The 22,638-nt window shown below is 33.9% G+C and overlaps 1 protein-coding gene and 1 pseudogene across 3 annotated transcripts in view; both read right to left on the reverse strand.

Annotated features, from left to right (window-relative positions):
* The window catches only part of CUL5 (cullin 5), a 95,157-nt gene that overhangs the window by 5,330 nt on the left and 67,189 nt on the right, over window positions 1-22,638 (reverse strand). For 2 of the 3 annotated variants that reach the window (XM_045556668.1, XM_045556669.1), the window contains exons 8-18: window positions 21,046-21,139; window positions 19,618-19,748; window positions 18,521-18,628; window positions 15,263-15,327; window positions 8,986-9,118; window positions 8,006-8,137; window positions 5,241-5,364; window positions 4,446-4,621; window positions 3,733-3,894; window positions 2,938-3,056; window positions 2,199-2,322 (exon numbers count right to left, since the gene is read on the reverse strand). In XM_045556668.1, the coding sequence (XP_045412624.1) occupies window positions 2,199-2,322; window positions 2,938-3,056; window positions 3,733-3,894; window positions 4,446-4,621; window positions 5,241-5,364; window positions 8,006-8,137; window positions 8,986-9,118; window positions 15,263-15,327; window positions 18,521-18,628; window positions 19,618-19,748; window positions 21,046-21,139 (1,368 nt within the window). The remainder of the gene's footprint in view (window positions 1-2,198; window positions 2,323-2,937; window positions 3,057-3,732; window positions 3,895-4,445; window positions 4,622-5,240; window positions 5,365-8,005; window positions 8,138-8,985; window positions 9,119-15,262; window positions 15,328-18,520; window positions 18,629-19,617; window positions 19,749-21,045; window positions 21,140-22,638) is intronic. The other variant, XM_045556670.1, reaches the window with a different exon arrangement.
* LOC123643007 lies at window positions 19,362-19,458 on the reverse strand (annotated as a pseudogene).

Genomic DNA, 22,638 nt, shown 5'->3' on the forward strand with positions numbered 1-22,638 from the left:
TAAATCTTATGTTATGACTACATTTACCATCCCATTACACATTTCAACTCAATAATCCATCTGGAATTAATAGCTTAAACTATGACTATATCCTGATTTTTCCCCAAACAGTAAAATTTCCCAACACCTCTTATTAATTCATTTCCTTTCAATGGGTCATAGAAATTACTTCCTTTATTGCATTAAGTTAGTGATATGGTGATATGACAAGTGCTATGCAGTGAAATTAAGCGGAGATAGAGTAGGTTTAATTCTGGTTGTTTTCTTCAATTAATCTTCTTGCCATACTGTTTTATTTTTGTAGATATTTTAGTATATTTTAGCATCTAGCAGGGCAAGTTCCACCACACCAATACCTTATTCTTATTTTTCTAAGTTCCTCAATTACTTTCATCTATTTATTCTGATAAAACTGAGAATCAATTTGTAAAATTTCAAAAATATTCCTAGTTGAATTTTTAAAAATTATCCCCATGTGTACACTGGCAAATCTGGTTGAATTTTTTAATGAAATTTAGTGAACTTGGTATTACTATGGGAAAAAGTGACCTTTTAAGTTATTCAGCCTTACCATGAAAGAATATGGTATCTCACAAAGCCAGACAAAAGGGTACATACTGTCTGACTACATTTATATGAAGACCTACAACTAGCAATACTAAGCAATGGTGCTAAGAACTGGCTGGGGTAAAAGAGGAAATTGGCTGGATAGGAGATATGGGGAAATTATATTAGAATGATAGAAATGTTCTGTATCTTTAATTGGGGTGATGGTCACACAGGTATATACATTTATTACAACTCACTGAAAATTTCACTTTGCAATGTGCATTCCACTTATGTAAATTACAACTCAAAATTTTAACAACAGAAAAAGAGCTCAATCTTTCTATTTATGCAAATCTCATTTTGACTTTCTCGGTAAAGGGTCCCACTCTCTTTACTGGTCCTACACAGTACTTTTTTTAAAAAAAAAGTCAATAAATTTTATGGTTTCTCATTTTATTTTCCCCTTATTTATTGCTACATGGAAATGCAATTAGCTTTTATTTATTTATCTTTTCTCTGCTACTTGGTCATATTATATGGTCTATAAGTAATAAAAAATTTTAATCTTTTCCTCATTTCATATTTTAGGGCACTGATTCAAACACAAACTGTTTTAGTGCAGAAGATTCCATCAATTTTAATAAAAAAAGTTGAACAACTTGGTTTTAAAAAAATTATTTCCAGGCTGAGCATGGTGGCTCACATCTGTAACCCCAGCACTTTGGGAGGTAGATGCAGGAGGATTGTTTGAGCCCCGGACTTTGAGATCAACCTGAGAAAGACGGCGTCCCATCTCTACACAAAATTTAAAAATAGCTGGGCATGGTAGCACATGCCTGTAGTCCCAGCTACTGAGGAGACTAGGGTGGGAGAGCCCAGGAGTTTGAGGCTGCAGTGAGCTATGATGGTATCAGTGTACTCCAGCCTGGGCAACAGGGTGAGATTCTGTCTTGATAAAAAAAAAAAGAAAAGGAAAAAAACCACACAAACTATTTCTAAAGTTAAAACAATCATGTATTAGTTTGCAACAAGTTTTTTTTTATCATGTTTAGAAGGTATCATAATCCTAGGTTTAAACTATTTTCTAAATATTTAAATAAAAATTTTTAGTGACAGGGTCTCACTATGTTGTCCATCCAGGTTGGTCTAGAACTCCTGGCCTCAAGCCATCTTCTCGCCCTGGCCTTCCAAAGTGCTGGGATTATAGGTGTTAGCCACCACACCCAGCTTTAAACTATTTTTAAAAGAAAGACTGGCTGTTAGAGAAATTCTTTGGTTCTAAATAAAAATAAATTTCCTAATTTTACATTACAATGGAATACAATTTTAAATACTTCAATCCTACAATTTAATTTGTTGCTGAGATACATGTATTCAGGTGGGGTCAAAAGGAGATATAACCTAAAACCAAAAACCAAAGTTTTACCCAACCAATAGATCAGAATCTACTGGAGTCCACCAAGCCAAACAGGTATATTTTTCAGCAGCTAAGAGATTCATATCTACATAATTTTTAAATTCCAGTAAAATAAAAATTAGCTCATTTTTTAAAAAGGCAGAATACCAACATGCTTTTAAATTCAAAAAGGTCTGGGGAAACAAACCCCAAGGTTTTTCAAAATTTAGACAATTCTCTTAGTATTACAAACCTGGGTTCTTAATATTCTTAGTTGAACTATTCCTTCATTCTCTTCTTCTCTCATCCTTTCTGTAGTGAGCTGCAAGCGTCCAATCAAGTTGATTTTACCCCTTTTCTGAACTTTTGCATTTTTTCTATAAAAAAATGAATCAAGTATTTTACAGTGAAAGGGCTTTAAATATCATATTAATAATACAATGTCTGACAAAAAAGATTTAAAAATATTCTAAAAATTAATATACAGAACTATTTAAAGGAAAAATGACAAATAATCAACATATAGCTTTAAAACAAACTCTATCATTTCCTTTAAACATGATACAGCCTCTATTAACAAAATATAAGTAACCATACTCCCTGTAATAACTAAATATAATTTACATTGCCATGAAAGTCATTAGCTTATTGAAGATACATGAGGTATGATTCAGCATTGTCATCTAACTGGATCTTAAGAAAACAACGCTTTGACTGAATAAAGTTCGATGGAAAGGATGTTTACTTTAAAAATGAAAAGCAATACAGTATAATGTCAGATACCAAAAAAAATGTATCCATGAAAAATATGGAGAAGAAGTCAACATCTCCAATTCATTAATATTTTCAATAAACAACTAAATGACAAAATTCAGAGTGATGACAGTATACAGTTATATTTTAAATACAGGTAAGTAATTGTTTTGGTGAAAACAAAGCACTAAAATTCAAACAAGGTATTTGTATTTTAGATCAACCAACATAAAGCTTACATTAAACTGAACTCCTGGTTCACTGAAAAGAGGGTACCTTCTGTAAAGTCTTTGGGTGAGTTAACTTGAGGTTCATACAATAAAACTTGCCGTTTCAGCTTTGGGAAAGCTACTAAAGACTGAGAACAAAGAGAAAACAATTAGCATCGATAAACAGTCTGGGATGCTAATATGAATTGTCCAACATAACCAACATAGGCAAGAAAGAATTATAAACACAAATTCAGAATATTTATTTGGTACTTCCGTGACTGTAACAATATAAATGCATAATGAAGAAAGAGAGGAGGAGAGAAAAGAATTGGTTGTGAGGAAGCAATAAATGCTCTCTTTACAGTAAGACAAGAAATTCCAATTGGTAACACAGGACTATTTCCTCCATAGGTAATAATTTATTTTGGAACTTTTAAGAAGTCTGTGGAGTAGAGGTAAAATGTAGTTATGAGTAGGAAGCCAAAATTTTCTAACTCTTCTATTTTTGGTCATCATAAAATTTTTGAACACCTTCTCAGCATAAAAATTAAATACATGGCTTTGGTTACATTCCTTGCAGGTAACACCTAAATACCAAGTCAACCTTTCTCCCCTTTTTTGGGGGGTCCTTTCTTTGTCTTGGTAACTTGTCTATTTTCAATTTCCTTTTTCCATAAGCACCTCATTAGTGTATTATTTTTGGTTATAAGTCATTTTGAGACTGTTATGAATTTAAAAATTTATTACAAACCAATCAAGTATTTCCTGCTATGTGAGAGGATACAATTTTAAAAACAAAAAACATAAAACAAACCAACCAACCCATAAAGTCCTTCTGAGCTCAGCATCAGGGAGTTCAGTTGCAAGTTTCAGATTTTCAAAGCTGATTTTCTCTCTAGGTCTTTGGTTCCATGCAAACAACACAGCCAGCTGAAACGTGGTTACCTCCAAATCATATTGACCTACTTCATTCTTAAATGTTATCTACAATAGATAAAATAGGTTTTTAGTAATTGAGAATCTCTTCATGATGATTACCATCTAATATAATACCCATGACATGAAGTAATATGTGAAAAATACTGCTTATTGTCTTCCAATATTGATTCAGTCTCTTCTTTCATAGTAATAAAAATTTTAGCAGACCTTAATGACTACTCAGAATACAAGCTCATCTACCAGCTTTCCTTGTAACAAAATGTGGCCATTTGACTGAGTTCTGCCCAATGGAAATGGTGGGGGAAACTTCTAGAAGTTGCTTTTAAAGGAAGGTGCATGCTACCCTCTTCCTTCCTTCCCCTCCTTTTGGCAGGAAGAATGGATCATATTGGATTCTACAGACAAGGGCAATACCTTAACCATGATTGTATAGCCAGAAGCCTATGTCCCCAACAACTTCATAGAACAAATTCACTATTCCTGCTCAAATTTTTACATGTGAGAGAAGCAAAATCTATTTTGTTTAAGTAACTCTTATTTGGAGTCCTGCTAATATCACTCAAACCAATAGCTGAACTAATACACCATCTACTTACAATTCCATTTGACATGAGATGATGCCAATGTAATTTTCTACCACTATGGTTTTTTTTGTAGAATTCTTCTACTTCAGGTATCAAGTCCTCCAGTTCAGTAGGAAGTGAGACAAAGACTTTCTCAGAACTTCTTGACCAGGCACCAGCATTCAGAATTTTTATATTAACTGAATCAGCTATAGGCAAGAATAGCAGAAAGTATAAGATATAAAGTAAATAATGTTGACAATGGATGCAATTAAAAATAAATAATACAGGGTAAGCTTTGACAAAAAATAAGACTATAAAGATTTTATTATTTATTAAAAGTTTCCTTTTGGGGCCAGGTGAGGTGGCTCACGCCTGTAATCCTAGCACTCTGGGAGGCCAAGGCGGAAAGATCACTTGAGCTCCGGAGTTCGAGACCAGCCTGAGCAAGAGCGAGACCCCATCTTTACTAAAAATATAAAAAATTAACCGGGCACGGTGGTGTAAACCTATAGTCCCAGATACTCGGGAGGCTGAGGCAGGAGGATTGCTTGAGCCCAGGAGTTTGAGGTTGCTGTGAGGTATACTCTAACCCTGGCGACAGCGAGACTCTGTCTCAAAAAAAAAAAAAAAAAAAGTTTCCTTTTATTTCAAAATAAGGATCTATAAATCTAACATTCCGCTTTGATAGCTGTCTCCAAGGAATATGGACTTCATAACATCTTTGGATCTATTACTGCTGACATTTACTTTTAACTTACTAGAAAACAAAGATATTTTCTTTAAAGTTTAAAAATCCATACATATATGTAAATTATAAAATAATACCTGGTAAAGCCAATTTATTATTTTTGTGCATTTCCTTAAAAGCTTGGTTTAAATCTTCAGATACTTTTATGTCCTGAAACATTCTGGCAAGCTTATTTACATAATCTGCTGGCATACCAACTTCCTACAAAAACCAAAGACAGAAGAGGTAGTAAATACATAATCTGTTATACTACTAGGAAAAATTTTACTGGGAAACTAAGTCTCAGATGCTTTAATAGAAAACTTGTCCTCTTTCCCTTATTTATTAGAACATTTATAGCCTGATGCTTATTCTTAGAAATTAAATAGGATAATACAAGTAGTCCCTGCTTTGCACAACTGCAGTATGCATGAACTTCAGTTGCCACAGTATAGTTAAATAATACCAATTCCCCAATAACACAGCTCAACTTTCAGTTGCCACTATATAATAAATGTAATTGCATAAAGCACAAACTTTTACTTCTAGCTCCTCATTCCACAAATCCTAACAAAAATAACAGAAGCACATCATGATCCGTGACCAACCACAATACTTCTTTCAAAATCTATCAGTCATCTGTTTATTCAGTTCACCCACAGACAGCAAAGTGTGTAGTTCCGTTGCATCCGTGTCTTCCAGTGATAAACCCACATGACAATTTAAAAAATAAATAATCAAGGCCAACAAAACTGATAAAAGTACACCAAAGAAAAGTGATAGTGTTGGAAATGAAAATAAAATAGAACATAAATGGAGTTATAGAAGAAAGCTGACTGGTTGTCAGGTTGATACTGCCAACATTCAGGGCTCTCTAGATATGAAGGCATAGGGAACTTAGTGAAAGCAAACTATCAATACAAATGATAAAAGTGGTAAAATGACAAAAAGGATAAGATACCCAGCAAGAAGTGATGCTGGCAAAAGCTAAACAGTAAAGGAACTCTGAGTATTTAATGACACCAAAAGCCCAAAAGATAAAATACTAGAAGCTGATCCAAACTTACAGGGGATATGACAATTCTCCAAGGCATAGAAACGATGCTTATTCCATCATAAGTTACAAGACAAGAAGGCAAGTGCTATTCAAACCACTCTCTTCGTTTTAACAAAAGCTTTATTGAGATATATAATTCATCTACCATAAAATTCACCCTTTTAAAGTGTACAACTTAGTAGATTTTAGTATATTCACAGACCCGTGCAACTATAACCACTATTTAATTTTAGAACATTTTCATCACCCTAAAAAGAAACTCCATATTTATCTGCAGTCACTCTCAATTTCCCCTCCCAGCCCCAGCTCCTGGAAACCACTAATCTATTGTCTATCTCTGTGGATTTGCCTATTCTGGACACATTAGTGAAATCATATGATAAGTGGTCTTTTGTGACTGGCTTCTTTCACTTATCATTATAACATTTTCAAAGTTCATTGATATTGTGACATGTATTAGTATTTCATTTATTGGCAAATAATATTCCATTATATGAATAAACCATATTTTGTTTATTCATTAGCTGACTGATATTTTGGGTCATTCCCACTTTTTGACTATTAGGAACAATGCTGCCACAAACATTTATTTATAAGTTTTTACATAAACATGTTTTCATTTCTTTGAAGTAGAATTACGTAGGAGTAGAATTGCTGGGTCAGCTCTATGTTTAACTTTTTAAGGAACTTCCTATCAATTTTCCAAAGTGGCTGCACCATTTTTTATCCCCACTAGCAACTTACGAAGGTTCTAATTTTTCCTCTTCCTGTCAATATTTGTTAGTCTGTCTTTTTTATTTTAGCTATCCTAGTGGGAGTAAAGTGGAATCTCTTTGTGGTTTTGATTTGTATTTCAGTAATGATGCTGAGCATCTCTGCATGCACTTATTGGCCATTGGTATATCTTCTGTGAAGAGATATATATTTAAATCCTTGGCTCATTTTTAATTGGGTCATTTGTTGTTTTACTGTTCCATCTTAAATATTCTAGATACAGTATCAGACATACAAATTATAAATATCTTCCTAACTACTCTTGGTAAGATTTTTACAAAGAAATAAAGTACTTTAATTCTAAAAGTCTCTTGTGTTTTAAATTATAGTGTACTAAATACATATTAGTTTTGCTATTTCTTCCCCTCTTTTCTATATATAAATGACAGTAAGAGTTTTGAATATTTTGACAAAGATTTTTAAGTCACAGAACAATCATTCTTTTTCTCATCATGCATAGTTTCAGCTGGCACAGTAATTTTTACTATCTGACACTGCCATGCAAAGAAGGGTTATCTATAAGTTAAAATCTATCTATCTATACAGAAATGAAGGACATTCATTTTAATAATACTTAAATTCCATTAAAATGAACTAAAAGGAATGGACTCAAAAAATTTTTATATGGGAATTCAATTATAATTAGCATTGACTATCCTAAATAAGCAATCATATAAAGTTCACTTTGCTATATAGAAGTATTTATTACTGTTATTTATTTATACACATCTCTATAGTACATAGTACTGAAAATACCTTAAAACTGAAATTATTTGCCCTGTAGCCTATTTATTAATAAGGTCAGTTCAAATGAGAGCAGAAGTGCAAATGAGAGTGAAATAGTACCAACAAAGCAAGAGCAAAGATGCTTTACTGAAAGTCTTTATTAAGAAAATTTACTTTATATTACTTTATAGAATTGATTCCCTATTTCTTTGACATTAATAGTTACCACCCAAAATGTATTACTTAACATGTATATGAATGTTGTACTTTATTAGAAAACCAAATATTTAAAAAAAATTTACTTACTCTTAGCCACTCTACCATATTTTCTTCAATTTCACTATCAGCAGAGATGTCTAATATAAGACGCCGTGTCAAATGAGCTTTGTGATACCTCATAAAAACATCTTTGTTTTGTACATACTTAAGTACCAAGAGCTGTATGAAAAACAAAGTTACTTTGAATTCTTACATACTCTTAGCCATCTCTCATTTAGACCTTTCTATATCCCCCCAATTGTCAAAATTCAGAAATTTATATAGACATATACAGATAAAGGCCTACTAAATTACCCATCTTTGAAAAATAACCAGTCCTGATATACTACTTTAAAAGTTAGCAAATGTGAGACTGTAACCAAATAACCTTTTAGTCCCTATGAATACCAGTTTTTAGATTTTATATAAAATGTAACAGTACTTTACATGAAAAATCAATGGTTCTTCCTCAATTTTCACTTCCACATATCTTCTTTACTTTTTTTCTGACACTAACCGTCTCTCTGGGCCTTTTTGTATATACTTGCCCTATGTTTTTACTTCTTTTTTTCCCCCTTCTTTGTGTTCCTGGACTTATATCATTACACTAACAACCAGGCGACAAATAAAAATGAAAGCAACTAACTCTTCTATTCTCATTCATCCCTAGCTAACTATCTTAGGCTCCCACAAAAAGGAAGGACTAAAAAACTCCCAATCTCTCAGCCATCATTCCAAACTTAGCGGTTTTACTTTCCCTTTTTAAATCTTGTAATAGGAGTTAGAATATTGTTTAAAAAGAGTCAAGAAAGGAGAAGAATTAAATGGTATTCTCTTTCTGACAGCTATAGAATAAAAATTTTCAGAGAAAACTAACTTCCCAGTAGAAGTCTTGGCACTGTAAAACTCCGTAATGTCAGCTGGTTACAGATGTACTTTTTTTTTATTGATACTACCACAGAAACTCCTATAAGCAAAATACAAAGTAAGGTAATTTAAAAAGTTGAAATACAAAAAAAATTATGTACCACTTCTTTAAGCTTTGCTTCAATCTCTTCAGAGGTTAGTTTTTTGCTTAATGGTGTTTTTCTTAGCAACATGTCACAGTAATTGGCAAGCAGCTCAGGGCATTTTGATTCAGGCTGAGTTTTTAATCCCACCCTAAAAAACAAATTAAAAGCAGTTGATGAAAAATGATTGATACCTGCAAAATTTTTTTCTAAAGCCAATTTTTAACAAGCTACTTTCTTATGTTGAATAATCTAGTCGTTAGGGCTGGGACTAGGGTGAGTAAGCAAGACAGCTAGTGTGCATAATTTAAGGGGGCACTTATCTTTAGGTTCCCCTAAGTGCACTTGCAAGACCCTGAGAGCAAGAACTTTAAATTTGGCACTCTGGGTACCTCCTTGCCTCACCTGAGTATTGGCCTTGCAAAGATCTTTAAAAGATTTTATTCAGATACCCTCTAAAATACTTCTGAAAAATTATGTAAATCCTTGGATATTTGTAAGTTAACATTTAAAACGTTTTGTTATTAACATGTTAAGATAAAACTGTTACTTCAGTCTTTGAAATATATCCAATGTAACCTACATTCCATAGTGATGTGATATCCACCATCATCCATTTAAAAAAACTGTAAACAAATTCTTCTTAAACAATGAAGAACTTATATCTCCATTTCACTTTCCTGACAAAATTTTAAAACTAGTATATTGTATTTTTTTTTTAAATAATTGAGATGGGGGTCTTGCTATGTTGCCCAGGCTGGTGTGAGGTCATCCCCCTGCCTCAGCTTCCCAAGTAGCTGCCAGCAAGCCCAGCAGTATATTGTATTTTTCAGATGGGGTCTGGCTATGTTGTGGAGGCTGGTCTCAAACTCCTGGCCTCAAACGATCCTCCTGCCTCAGCCTCCTGAGTAGCTGAGATTATAGGAGCTGAGTCACCATTCCCAGCTTCTTACGTTCATTCTTTCTTGTGCTTCTCTAAAAACATATGTAAATAAATTTAAAATCAACATTTAAAAATTTCTTGTGCTTACAAAATTTAAGTGTTATTTTCCAAGGACTGAGCCATCCAAATTATTGTAAGTACACAAATCACCAAAACATAATTATATAATACGTACATATATAAAATATATGCATATGTAAAATTTTACTGGATGAGTCAACTCTAATGTGTTGACTCAATGTAGTGGATGAAATTTTTCCCCCTCTCGATTATGAATCCAGGAATCAGCATCAATTCTATTTCTTTTTATGTTTATGAATGTATGCCTTTGCCCTGAGAAATCTTAATCACATAAGTAAATGGGACTAGAGTTAAGCTTTTCTTATGATGTCATTCAATTCTTTGAGAACCTCCTGAGTCATTTGGTTAAAAAAAATACATACTAATCTAATATTAAAAATTATTTTAATGATGCATATTTTTTATAATGGCTAACACCAATTGTGTTGTAAGTGAAGTATTAGAAACTATCTGACTTGCAAAAGGATCTGATACCTAATTCAAAAGAAGTTAATTTTATGTATATCAATACCAATATTTCAAAATATTCCTTTCTTGGGACATCCAAATGGAGGGATAGCTTGGTATGAGGCACTAGAACCCAAAAGTGGCCTAAGGAGGGTGGCCATTCAGAAGGATAGCCTGGTATAGGTTGCTGAAGCCACAGCAGAGTGAAAGAGCTGTCCCTTGAGAGAGCCTAAGAGTTGTGACACCTTAATAGCAATGAACACACCTAACTCTAGATCTTGTCCACTAAATGTCATCATCCACTAGAAAAACCCAGCGCTTCATGGAAAAATGGCTGACTCCAGGGCTAGGCAAGGGAAGGCACAAAATGAGTCTCAATCATCCTCATGTGCCAAAAGCAAAGAAAGAGTTTATTCTCAAAAGGACCCAGAGTCCAGCTGCTACTAGTGAAATCTAGGGTAATTTGAAAATCAAAATAAAGAATCATAGTAAATTAAAAACCACCTAACAAAATAGGAAACCATGATCTATACTGATACGATAAATCAATGTAAAAATTGAAAATTTAATGAGAAATAGGATCTTTACATAGTTTTAAAGTACTTCTCACAAAATAATTAAGAGAAAAAGGATAACTTTGCCTTTTTCTGTGAAGATGTCTGGCAGACACCAACTTAAATCAAGTGATCAAACTAAACAAGAACCGTAGCCAGGCTTAACGCCTCATGTCCGTAGTCCCAGCTACCTGGGAAACTGAGGTGGAAGGACTGCTTGAGCCCAGGAGTTTGAGGTTACAGTGGGCTATGATTGTATCACTGCACTCCAGCCTGGGTTACAGGGCAAGACCTGTCTCAAAAAAATACAAAAAAAACCCCATGCACTCTAAGATAAAATGAGGTAAGAACAAAGCTTCACGTCTGCCAAAGATGCAAACCTGAATCTAATCATAAGGAAACATCAGATTAACACAAACTAAGGGACATTCTACAAAATAACTGGCCTGAAATCTTCAAAAGTACAAGGTCATGGCTGGGCACTGTGGCTCATGCCTGTAATCCTAGCACTTTGGGAGACCAAGGAGAGAGGATTGCTTGAGGCCAAGAGTTCAAGACCACCCTGAGCAATATAGAGAGACCTCACCTCCTATAAAAAAAGAAAAAAGAAAAGAATAATTAGCCAGGGATAGTGGCTCTCATTTGTAATCCCAGCTACTCAGGAGGCTGAGGGAGGAGGATTGCCTGATACCAAGAATTCGAGACCAGCCTGGGCAACACAGGTAGAACCTGTCTCTCAAAAAACATTTTTTAAATAATTAGGCAGGCATGGCGGCATGTACCTATAGTCCCAGGTACTCATGAGGCTGAAGCAGGAGGATCACTTGAGCCCAGGAGTTGGTGGTGGCTGTGAGCTATGATTACGCCATTGCAATCCAGCCTGGGCAACAGAGTGAGACCCCATAAAACATTTATGGTCAATTCATGAAATTTAAAGGGTCTGAGGAGTACATGGTAGTATTCAAAGTTAATTTCCTGAGATGGAAAGTTAAATTGTGATTATGTATGTGGAAAACACACACCAATGTATTTGGAATGGTGAACAATTCATTCTCAAATAATTCTAGAAAAAAAGATTTTGCAAAGAGAAAAGGATAATAAGGTAACGGTAGTCATGACTTTATGCACATAAATTTGACAATTTAGCTGAACAAATTTCCTGAAAACCATAATTTACCAAAACTAAACTAGATTAAATAAAAAATCTAAAGAGTTCTGTAACTATTAAAGAAATTGAACTTGTAATAAAAAATCTTTCCACATAGAAAACACCAGGCCCAAATGGTTTTACTTGTGAATTCCATCAAACATTTAAGAAGGATGTAATACCAATTACACTATTTCAGAACATACAAAAGGAGGGAGTAACTCCAGCATAATCCTGACACCAGAAAACAATAAAGACATTATAAAAAAGAAAACTGTGAAAGGCAAAAAAAAGGAAGAGGCAAAATCCTCCATGAATACATATGGGGAAAAAAATCAAAAACAAAAACTATACTACCTGACTCAAGACTTACTTCAGAACTATATTAATCATGACTGTGTGGTAACAGCCTAAGAGTACCCAAATAAATCACTGGAACAAAAAAGAGAGCCAAGATATCGATCCACATTGTTAATTCACTTGATTTTTGACAGAAAGGCACCAATGCAATGGGGAATAGAAAGTCTTTGTAATAAATAGTGCTGAAACCACTTACTAATATGGAAAAGGAAAAAATGAAATTCAATCCCTCATACCATACACAAATATTAAGATGGATCTTAGACCTACATATGAAAACTAAAAATATAAAGCTTCTGGAAGAAAACAAAAAACATCTTCCTGTCCTAGGGAAGAAGTAGACAAAGGCTTCCTGGATAAAACACAGAAAACAAAAACCATAACAGAAAAGCATATGTTTTACAAAGAACCTATATTCAGAATATATAAGCACTCTTATAACTAACTCACTAATAAAAAGGAACAACCCAATAGGGAAAAAAGAAGCAAAAAATTTGAAGACACTTCATAAAGGAAAATATAAGAATGCCAAAAATACATGAAAAATTACTCAACACCAGTAATCATGAGGGAGATGAGAATTAAAACCATAATGAGATACTAATACAAACATTCCGAATGATTAAAATTAAAACACCACCACCAAACATTGGTGAGAATGAGGATCAACTAGGACTCTCATACTTAACATGTTAGTGGAAGTGTAAAATAGTATAAACACTTTGAAAAACAAACTATTGTTACATGCCAAACATGGATGAATTTCAAAAGCACAATGCTGAATGAAAGAAGCTTTACACAAAAAAGTAGATATCGTATGATCCCATTTATATGAAGTCCTAGACCAGACAAAACTAATCTATGTTGAAATAATCAGAATAATAGTTGCCTCTGGAAAGAGGTGAGGTGGGACTAACTAGGAATAGGGCATGAGGCAACTCTATAGGATAATGAAGATATTGTACATGTTAATAAGGGTATAGGCATTTGTCAAATCTTGACTCAAGTGCACACTAAAGATTTATGCATATGACTTTATGTAAATTTTACCTCAAAACATAAACAAGTATCAAATTCAATTAATGACTACATGCTAAAGTATTAGGAAGTAAAGGTTACTGATGCTTGCAACTTCTTTAGAAATGCATTTAAAAAGTTGACTGATTGGCAGGATGCAGTGGCTCATGCCTGTAATCCTAGCACTCTGGAAGGCTGAGGTGGGAGGATCATTTGAGGTCAGGAGTTCAAGACCAGCCTGAACAAGAGCAATACCTATTTTTCTAAAAATAGAAAAAGTTAGCCAGGTGCAATAGTGCGCACCTGTGGTCCCAGTTACTTGGGAGGCTGAGGCAGGAGAATTGCTTGCACCCAGGAGTTTGAGGTTGCTGTGAGCTAGGCACTCTAGCCTGGGCAACAGAGAAAGATTCTGTCTCAAAAAATAAAAAAAATTTTTTTTAAAAAGTTGATTGATGGATATGTACAGGGAGATCCATATTTGATGAAGCAATTATAGTAACTTCATCTTAAGTTTGAAAATGTTCATTAAAAAAGCTTGGTGGAAGAGAAATATGAAAGATCTCTATGTACTCAGGTGAACAGATCACGAAGATGTGCTGTTACATGTTTCATTATATATGTAGATTTAATATATTTCATGATTTATAAAAGAGAACGTGACATATGTCCTTCTAAAATATGTCAAGTATTATAATACTGTGTGACTCAGACATCTTCCGTTGTAATATTACTCAAGCAACTTACACAGCTCAAAATACACAAACTGGAAAAAATTAAAATAATAGAAAAAACCTGAATAATTACTTTTCCTATTTTTTAATACTTTTCAAATGTTTTAACATTATATATAAAATTTCTTTAAATTAGTAATTCTCAGTTAGAAACTACATCAAAAAGGTTTTTTGCCTATTAACCTTCATTACTACTTTGTACTACTATGAAAGTACTATAGCTTGGATTTATTATTTCATAAATTTCAGCTGCCAAATTTTCTATAAATTGTACTCAGCACAGGCAAATTCATCTTACCAATGAGTGATCAATTATTTAGAATGGTAATATAAAACTTTACATTAGAATTCACTTCCTTTTTGGCAAGGCACAGTGGCTCATGCCTATAATCCTAGCACTCTGGGAGGCCGAGGCAGGAGGATTGCTTGAGCTCAAGAGGTCAAGACCAGCCTGAGCAAGAGTGAGACCCTGTCTCTACTGAAAAGATAGAAAAAAATCAGCCAGGTGTGGTGTTGGGCACCTGTAGTCTCAGCTACTCAGGAGGCTGAGGCAGAAGGATCACTTGAGCCCAGGACTTTAAGGTTGCAGTGAGCTACGATGATGGCACTGCACTCTACCTGGAGAGACAATGTGAGACTTTGTCTTAAAAAAAAAAAAAAAAAAATTGATTTCCTTTTTCATATCATTATGGTAAACTGAGTCATTTTTTATGCTTTTAGAGGTAATACAATACTTTTAGTGATTAATGAGGACAAAACAATCAAGTAAAGATAGGAATAAAATATTTTTTCTCTCTGAAAAAATAAAGTCAACTTTTTTTGTCATAAAATGAGATACTTTAACATAAAATTATAAATTGAGAGTTTTTAAAAAACAGCCACAGGCAGCAAAAATCGTAAGACTAACAACAACAAATACAAACCTAACAGGGATTAACAGGGCACCTGCATACCCAGTAAAATGTATTACAGTCCAAAAATGTAAGTATTTTTAAAATAGTTTTAAAAAGCTTACCCCTTCTGCTTCAAAGGTAATTCAAGTTTAAATATGGTAGCATCATTAACAACTGCTTTATATGCCTGCAAAAAATAATGTAAAGTGAAATACAAACATTACTTCTAGTATTTAAAATATAAATTATTATACTTCTAAAAATACTAGTCAAAGACTTTAGCATGCTTTTTGTCATGTTATATTATCAATATTCTCAAGTGAGGTCTTAATGCTGCCTGACAATCACACTATTTTCTCTTGTCCGCTCAGTCTCCTACACAACATTTTGTAACATCTCCTTTCTCCTTAAACCTCCAATATTTCTTTCCCCATGTACATTTTCATCTAATGATGTGGTTCGTTTCCTATTTCACTGAGAAAACTGAAGTAATCAGAATTCCCTCTTCTCAGTCCTATATTAATTTCCCCCTCTTCATTGTTTGTATACAGCCTCAGCATTAAAAATATATTGTTATATTTCACATCTTAAAAAATGTCTTTTGGCTTTCTCTGCCTTCAGCTAATGCCCCACTTCTCTCCCACCCTTTAATCTAAAATCCTAGAAGAATTATCTAATTCGCTGTCTCCAATTTCTTTCCTGTATTCTTATTGAACACCATTCTAATCATGCTTTTGTACCACCACTGTACACATTTGTTCTTCACAAAGTCACTCACAACCTCCATGTTGCTGGAGTCAATGTTTATGCGACCTATCAGCAACATTTTGAAACAGCAGATCATGCCCTCCTCCTGAAAGTACTTTTGCTACTTGTTTTGTAGCACACAACACTCTCCTGGTCACTCCACTCCTGGTCATCCCTCTCTCCTCATTAAAGACAGTTCCTCATTTTTCTTACAACCAAATATCAGAATGCCTTGGGCCAATCCTCAGATCTGTTCTCTCTTCTGTCTTCAGTCATTATGTTGGTGATCACAGCCACTATTAGTGCTTTAAAAAACATTTATATGCTGAACCTGCCAAATATACTTTTCCAGCCTCATTATCTTCCTTAAACTCCAGATTCAACATTGCCACATAGATGTTTAACAGACATTTCAAAGTTAAGTTCTTCAAAACTGAGTTTCTGATCTCTCTGCAACCATCTCCCCAACACCTGTTTCCCACAGACTTCCCTATTGCAGTAAACATATCCTTCTAACTGAAGACAAATCTGAGTGTCATCCTTGACTGCTCTCTTTCTATCACATACCACATCTGATTCATTAGCAAATCCTATATAGTCTATCTTCATAATATAATTAGAATCCCAGCAATCCCTCTTCTGGGCATATACCCAAAGGTAATGAAATCACCAGCTTATAAAGATATCTGAACTCTCATGTTCACTGCAGCATTATTCACAATAGCCAAAATGTGAAAACCATCTAAGTGTCCATCAAAAGATGCATAAAGAAAATGATACATATATATACACAATGGAATATTATTCAGCCCTAAAAAATAATCCACAGGGGTTTTAAAGAAAAGAAAAAAAAAGAATGAGATGTGCCTGAAGGACATTATGCTAAGTGAAATAAGCCAGACACAACACAAAAATATTGTATTATTAATATCTCATTTATGTGTGGAATCTAAAAAAAAATTTCAAATACACAGAGACAGGAGCAAAATTGTGGTTACTAGTGGTAAAGGGGGCAGGGAAGAAATGGGGAGATGTAGGTCAGAGGATACAAAGTAGCATATACACAGGATGAACAAGTCTAGAGAGCTAATGTAGGACATGAGGGCTACAGGTAATAAAATTATACTGTACTATATATGGGATTCATGCCAAATGAGTAGTCTTTAGCTGCTCTTGCCACACACACAAAAAAGGTAAAACAATGGAACTGTTTATTTGCTTCACTATAGTAATCTTTTTAATATCTATACGTATCCCATAACAGATAATGTTATAATATATCTTAAATATACACAGTTTTTAAAAAAAAATAAAAGACATGAAATTTGAAAACTTAAGGGTATGTTAGTTAGCCAGTGAGAAGACAGGACTGACAGAGCATTAGTGTGGGTGGAGAAGAGTACCTTAGCGCAACTTCCAAACCTAGGCTCAAGCGATACTCCCACCTCAGCCTCCTGAGTAGCTGGGACTACAGGTGCATGCCACCATGCCTTAGCTAGGTTTAAAATTTTTTTCCTAGAGATGGGGTCTTGCTATGTCGCCCAGGCTTGTCGCAAATTCCTGGGCTCACACAATCCTCCTGCCTCGCCCTTCCCAGGTGTTGGGGTTATAGACATGAGCCACCACACCCAACCCAAAATTCTTTCAATGACTTCCCATCCTACTCACCGTAAAAAACGAAACTCCTTACATGGCTGAGTCTTATTTGATCTGGCCTCCTATTATTACCTTTCTGACTTCATTCCCTGTTATTCTCCCCCTCACTTCAATCCACTCTCACCATAACGACTTTTTTCCTGGAATATGACAGGTATATTCCTGCCTTAGAGCATCTGCTATTTCCTCTGGCTGAAACACTCTTCCTTCAGGTAGCCACATGACTTATTCCTTCATCACCTTCAGTCTGGATCTAAATGGAAGCTCAGCAAAGCCTACGCAAGCTACACAATTTAAGACTTCAAACCACTCCACCACCTCCATACTCCCTAACTCCTTGCCTATTCTACCTACTTATTTACTTACTTACTTTAAAATAGACTAAAAAAGGAAAAATAAATCCTACTAGAGAAAACTGATTGTCTATTTAGAACCATTCAAACTTGGGAAGTAATTAAAAGTAATCAAAGGGGAAGAAACTAATGGTAATTTCTTCTTATTACTAGCAAGGATGGGAAAAGATGGTATGCAATGTGAATGCTTCCCTGGGAAGCAAGGATAAATATAACATAACTCTTGAAGGAGCCCTATGAAAGGACAGAGAATGGAGGAATCAACTCTGCTTGGGATGCACTATGGAGGGAGGTGGGGTAGTATCAATAAAGTTCCAGAGGAATTATACTTTCAGCTGGATCTTAAAGGAAGGATGAACAAGAATTCAATAATCGGTAATATTCAAAAACAGGAAGACATCCTTAGAAAAACGAGAAAGAGAGCAACTTTCTAGATAAATTCCAGTTTACAAGGATACTCAATGCTTACAAAATGCTCAAAAAACATATATCACACTACTGATGAAAAACTGGAATTGCTAGGTTCTTAGTTTCCAATTTAATAGTATAAGGATGCAAATTGCTTATTAATCAAAGTAAATTATGACCAATTAATACAAAATGTTAACATACAGGAACATATACCTTATCTCTTGCAGTAAGAAATCGTGGGTCATCTTGAAAAGCTTCTTTGACGAGTTTACTAAATCTATTAAATAGTGTAAGTAACTGCTCAACATATTTCTCAGAGTCCTAGAAACAAAATGTTTTATATTTAATTGAAATTTTAAAAAGAATAATATAAAAATGAGAAAATATATAAACATAATTTTAATAAAAGACTATAGTTTAAAATTGGGGAAATTTTTTCTTAAAATTAAAAGGTGTTCTAATATCACTGTTTAGCCATTTCAATTACTATTTTAAATACTAAATCCTGCTTTTTTGTGTGTGTGTGTTTTTTTTTAAGACAGACTCTCATTGTTGCCCAGGCTCGAGTGCCGTAGCGTCAGCCTAGCTCACAACAACCTCAAACTCCTAAACTGAAGCAATCCTCCTGCCTCAGCCTCCCAAATAGCTGGGACTATAGGCGCTCACCACCACACCCAGCTAATTTTTTCTATTTTTAGTAGAGATGGGGTCTCACTCTTCCTCAGGCTGGTCTCAAACTCCTGAGCTCAAGCAATCCTCCTGCTTTGGCCTCCCAGAGTGCTAGGATTACAGGCATGAGTCACTGCACCTGGCCCAATCCTGCATTTCTTAATTTAGCTTTTTTATTTATAATAGACATACAATAATTATATATATTTATGGGGTACAATATAATGTTTCAATGCATGTATACACAGTATAATGATCACATACATCTGTCGCTTCAAATATTTATCATTCCTTTATGAAGATAACATTCAAAATCTTCTCTTTTCACTGTCTTGAAATATACACTACATTGTTATTTACTAGTCACTCTACTGTGTAAGAGAAGACCAAAGCTTATTCTTTCTTGTTTTTCTGTGCTCTATGCATTCAGAAAAAATTCTCTAGTAATGAACTATAGAAATGATCCTTGAAAGTATAGTCTTTCATTCTTATTTTCTAACGTTAAGTTTGTACCCATTGATCAACCTCTTTTAGTTCCCACCTCTCTCTACCCTCCCCAGCCTCGGGTAACTACTAGTCAATCCTGCATTTTTAAAAATAACCTTAATACATATCTATCATTGTCACTGAAGAAAACTTACAGTAGTAATAGTTTCAGCAGCTGCTACCATATCTGCCAGGCCAGCACTAATGATATGCTCCTCCAAGTCTTTCAACATTGGCTCTATCCCATTGGGAACTTTGTCCATCAATGAAAACATTAAATGTAATTCTAAAATGACAGAACACATTCATGCAATCATTTCATGCCCTAGAATAAAGTTTCTCTCTGCTTTATATCATGAAATGCCTATGGTAGTAAGAGTTTGGAGAACTATTAGTTGGAAGTTTATACTGTTAATAACAGTATTCTGTGGATATGATTTGTTTAGGAGTTGTTTTAGTAGGCAAGACTTCCTGATCCACCTTCTCTGTTTGACAAAAATTATTTTTTAAAAAATCTCGTTAAAAGTGATCAAATACTGCAAAACCCAACTCCTTTAAAAAGTGAGTCATCTGATCTCCAATGTGGTGGAATATTTTTTATTATAAGTACAAAAATTTACAGAGAAGATTAGTACATTTCATAAAGCAGTTGCAATATTAAAAAACTGTAAAAATTATAAAACTATAGCCAGAAACATGAGTAATGATTATAAAAGCAACTGTATTCAGGATAATATAAAACTGTATTCATAAAGTTTTTCATACATTGTACCATTTAATTGACCGTCACAAAAACCCTACCTCACAGTACAAGTTACCACTAAATAAACCCTTTTGAAGGGAGTCTAACATGGATCAGACATAAATCTACTTAGACTGGCATACAGAATTCAAATTATTTTGTTTATGCCAATAAGCAGATTGCTTTTTACTATAGAATTACTCCTAAAAAGTATGAACTTAAGTGAATTGAAATATGTACTTTAAATGCAACTAAAGATTAAATGGGACCTTGTAGTTAGATATAATAAAATCTGGAGAGTAATCCATCAAACTGTTAAAAGTGGTTATTTTGGGGGTAGTAGGAACATGGGCAATTTTTTAAAAAATTAATTGTTATATATTTGTTAACCCCTCAAAACATACCTTTATTAAGGAAATATTTAATAAAAAATACACTTCAGAAATCTTATCTTATAAAATATTTTGGGGTAATGAAGATTATTAACATGGAATGTTTTATTACTCTCTAAACAGATTCACCAGAAGGTTCCACACGAAAGTCAAATACCTAGTTCTACCTTATAACATATGTTTATAATTTAAATTGGCCTTTAAAAGTAGAATCCTACTTTTGAGAAAAAAATGGAAATTCACCATGCACACACAAGCATTAATACCTAAATTTATAAACTCCTTAGTAGTGCTTTTGTGTTAGATATTTTATCATTTTCCTTAAGCACAGTTCACTCTAACAAATATACCTATGTGCAAAAAATGATCTAACAGCAGTTTATTAAGTGATCTGCTTCAAATATACCCTTTTAAAAAATTATGATGACTTTATGTTATGTTTTACCTACTTTCAGTTTCATTTCGCTTGATCATGCCTTGGCACTCGGCTAAGATAGTCTCCTTAAATGATGTCACCAGGGCATTTACACAGCATTCCATGAGCTGAAATATATAAAAAATTAGTGAAGACTACTATAAGCTTTACAGCACAAATCTATTCCACCTCACAAACAGAAAAAAACTAAGTATACTGAAAGTAGATTTTACTTACCTTTACTATGGATTATTGAAAATGGATACTCTACATTAATTTACCAAAGTAAATTTCCCCTTAAGGAAAAAGCTATGGAACTTAGGTTCTCTTTAGAAATTTAAACAAAATTTACAAAAAAAGAAAAGAAAAGAAATTTTAACAAAAATCCTCCAAGGAAGAGAGAAAAAAACAAAGACTAAAAACCAAAATGAAAAAACAAACTTTGAGTAACTCTTCCTATATGGAGAGAACCTATATTGGAATTAGATTCTGAAATTTTAAAAGTATGAATAAATTCATTCAACAAACCATTACTGGATGCCTAGTATGTATGGGCATCAAAGAAGTGTTTAAGAGACAAAAAAGAATAAGATATAACTCCTGCTCTGGAGGAGATCACTGTCTAATTGAGGGTGAGGAGGGGAGTAAGCCTAAACTGCTAAATATAACTCAATTAAGTGGCATTACATGCACATACAAACACACACACCCAACAAACAAACAAAAACAAGCTAAGAAACTACTTTTTTCTGGGGTAGTTAAAAAGGCCTCATTCATAAATTGATACATAAATTGGATCTTGAAAAATAAGTCCTAAAACAAGGATTAAGTATTCTAGGAATAACAAAAAACTAAAAATGGTAGAGAAGAGCCAGACAGTAGAAGAGAAAGCTAGAAAGCTGGGCTGGAGCCAGATGGTCAATGAAAATTTGTGATTTGTGATTTTATTCTACAGGTAGGGAAGAAGAAACAATGAAGTGAAGTTTTAGACAAAGGATAAATGTAATGAGCTTCTCCTCCCCTCAAGTCATTCTTAGGGATTAGTGTAATGGCAGTAAGGTAGGTGGTATGGAGTAAGTGGTAGGGAGATAGTAAAAGAGGCTGTTGAAATATTTCAAGCAAGATGGCAGGGTCTAGTGCTCTAGAAAGTTATCAGGAACATCCCCAAATGGGGCAGAAAATTTCTGCACCACCCCTACTCCCTCATGGCATGTAATTATTTACTCCTCTTGCAAGGATCAAATAAAATTAACAGGTAGTAAGCACTGAAGCAAGGTACACTAAGGCTCATATATCACTTCTTAAAAGCAAATCATCTGTCTATATTAAGGAAGGGAATTATGTGTTCCTTAAAAATATTTTTAAAAAATTCCTTTGGAACTGACATAATGTTGATATTACTGAAGCTGAATTTAGGTAATAGAAATTCATTACACTATTCTTTCTACTTTTTAAAATGTTTAAAAAATTCCCAATAAGTTTTTTTCAAGTCACTCTTCAGGAATTATGCTAATAACTTTTTAATCCATGTATCTCAATTTTTGTCCTAAGAAAATAATTTATACATGAAGTAGATGAGAAATTCTTGCCTTGCAAGGTGGGAATCTGGCTCAACCACTGAGTAATC

This window comes from Lemur catta, chromosome 7 (genome assembly GCF_020740605.2).
Source record: "Lemur catta isolate mLemCat1 chromosome 7, mLemCat1.pri, whole genome shotgun sequence".
In the NCBI taxonomy this organism is placed as follows: domain Eukaryota; kingdom Metazoa; phylum Chordata; class Mammalia; order Primates; family Lemuridae; genus Lemur; species Lemur catta.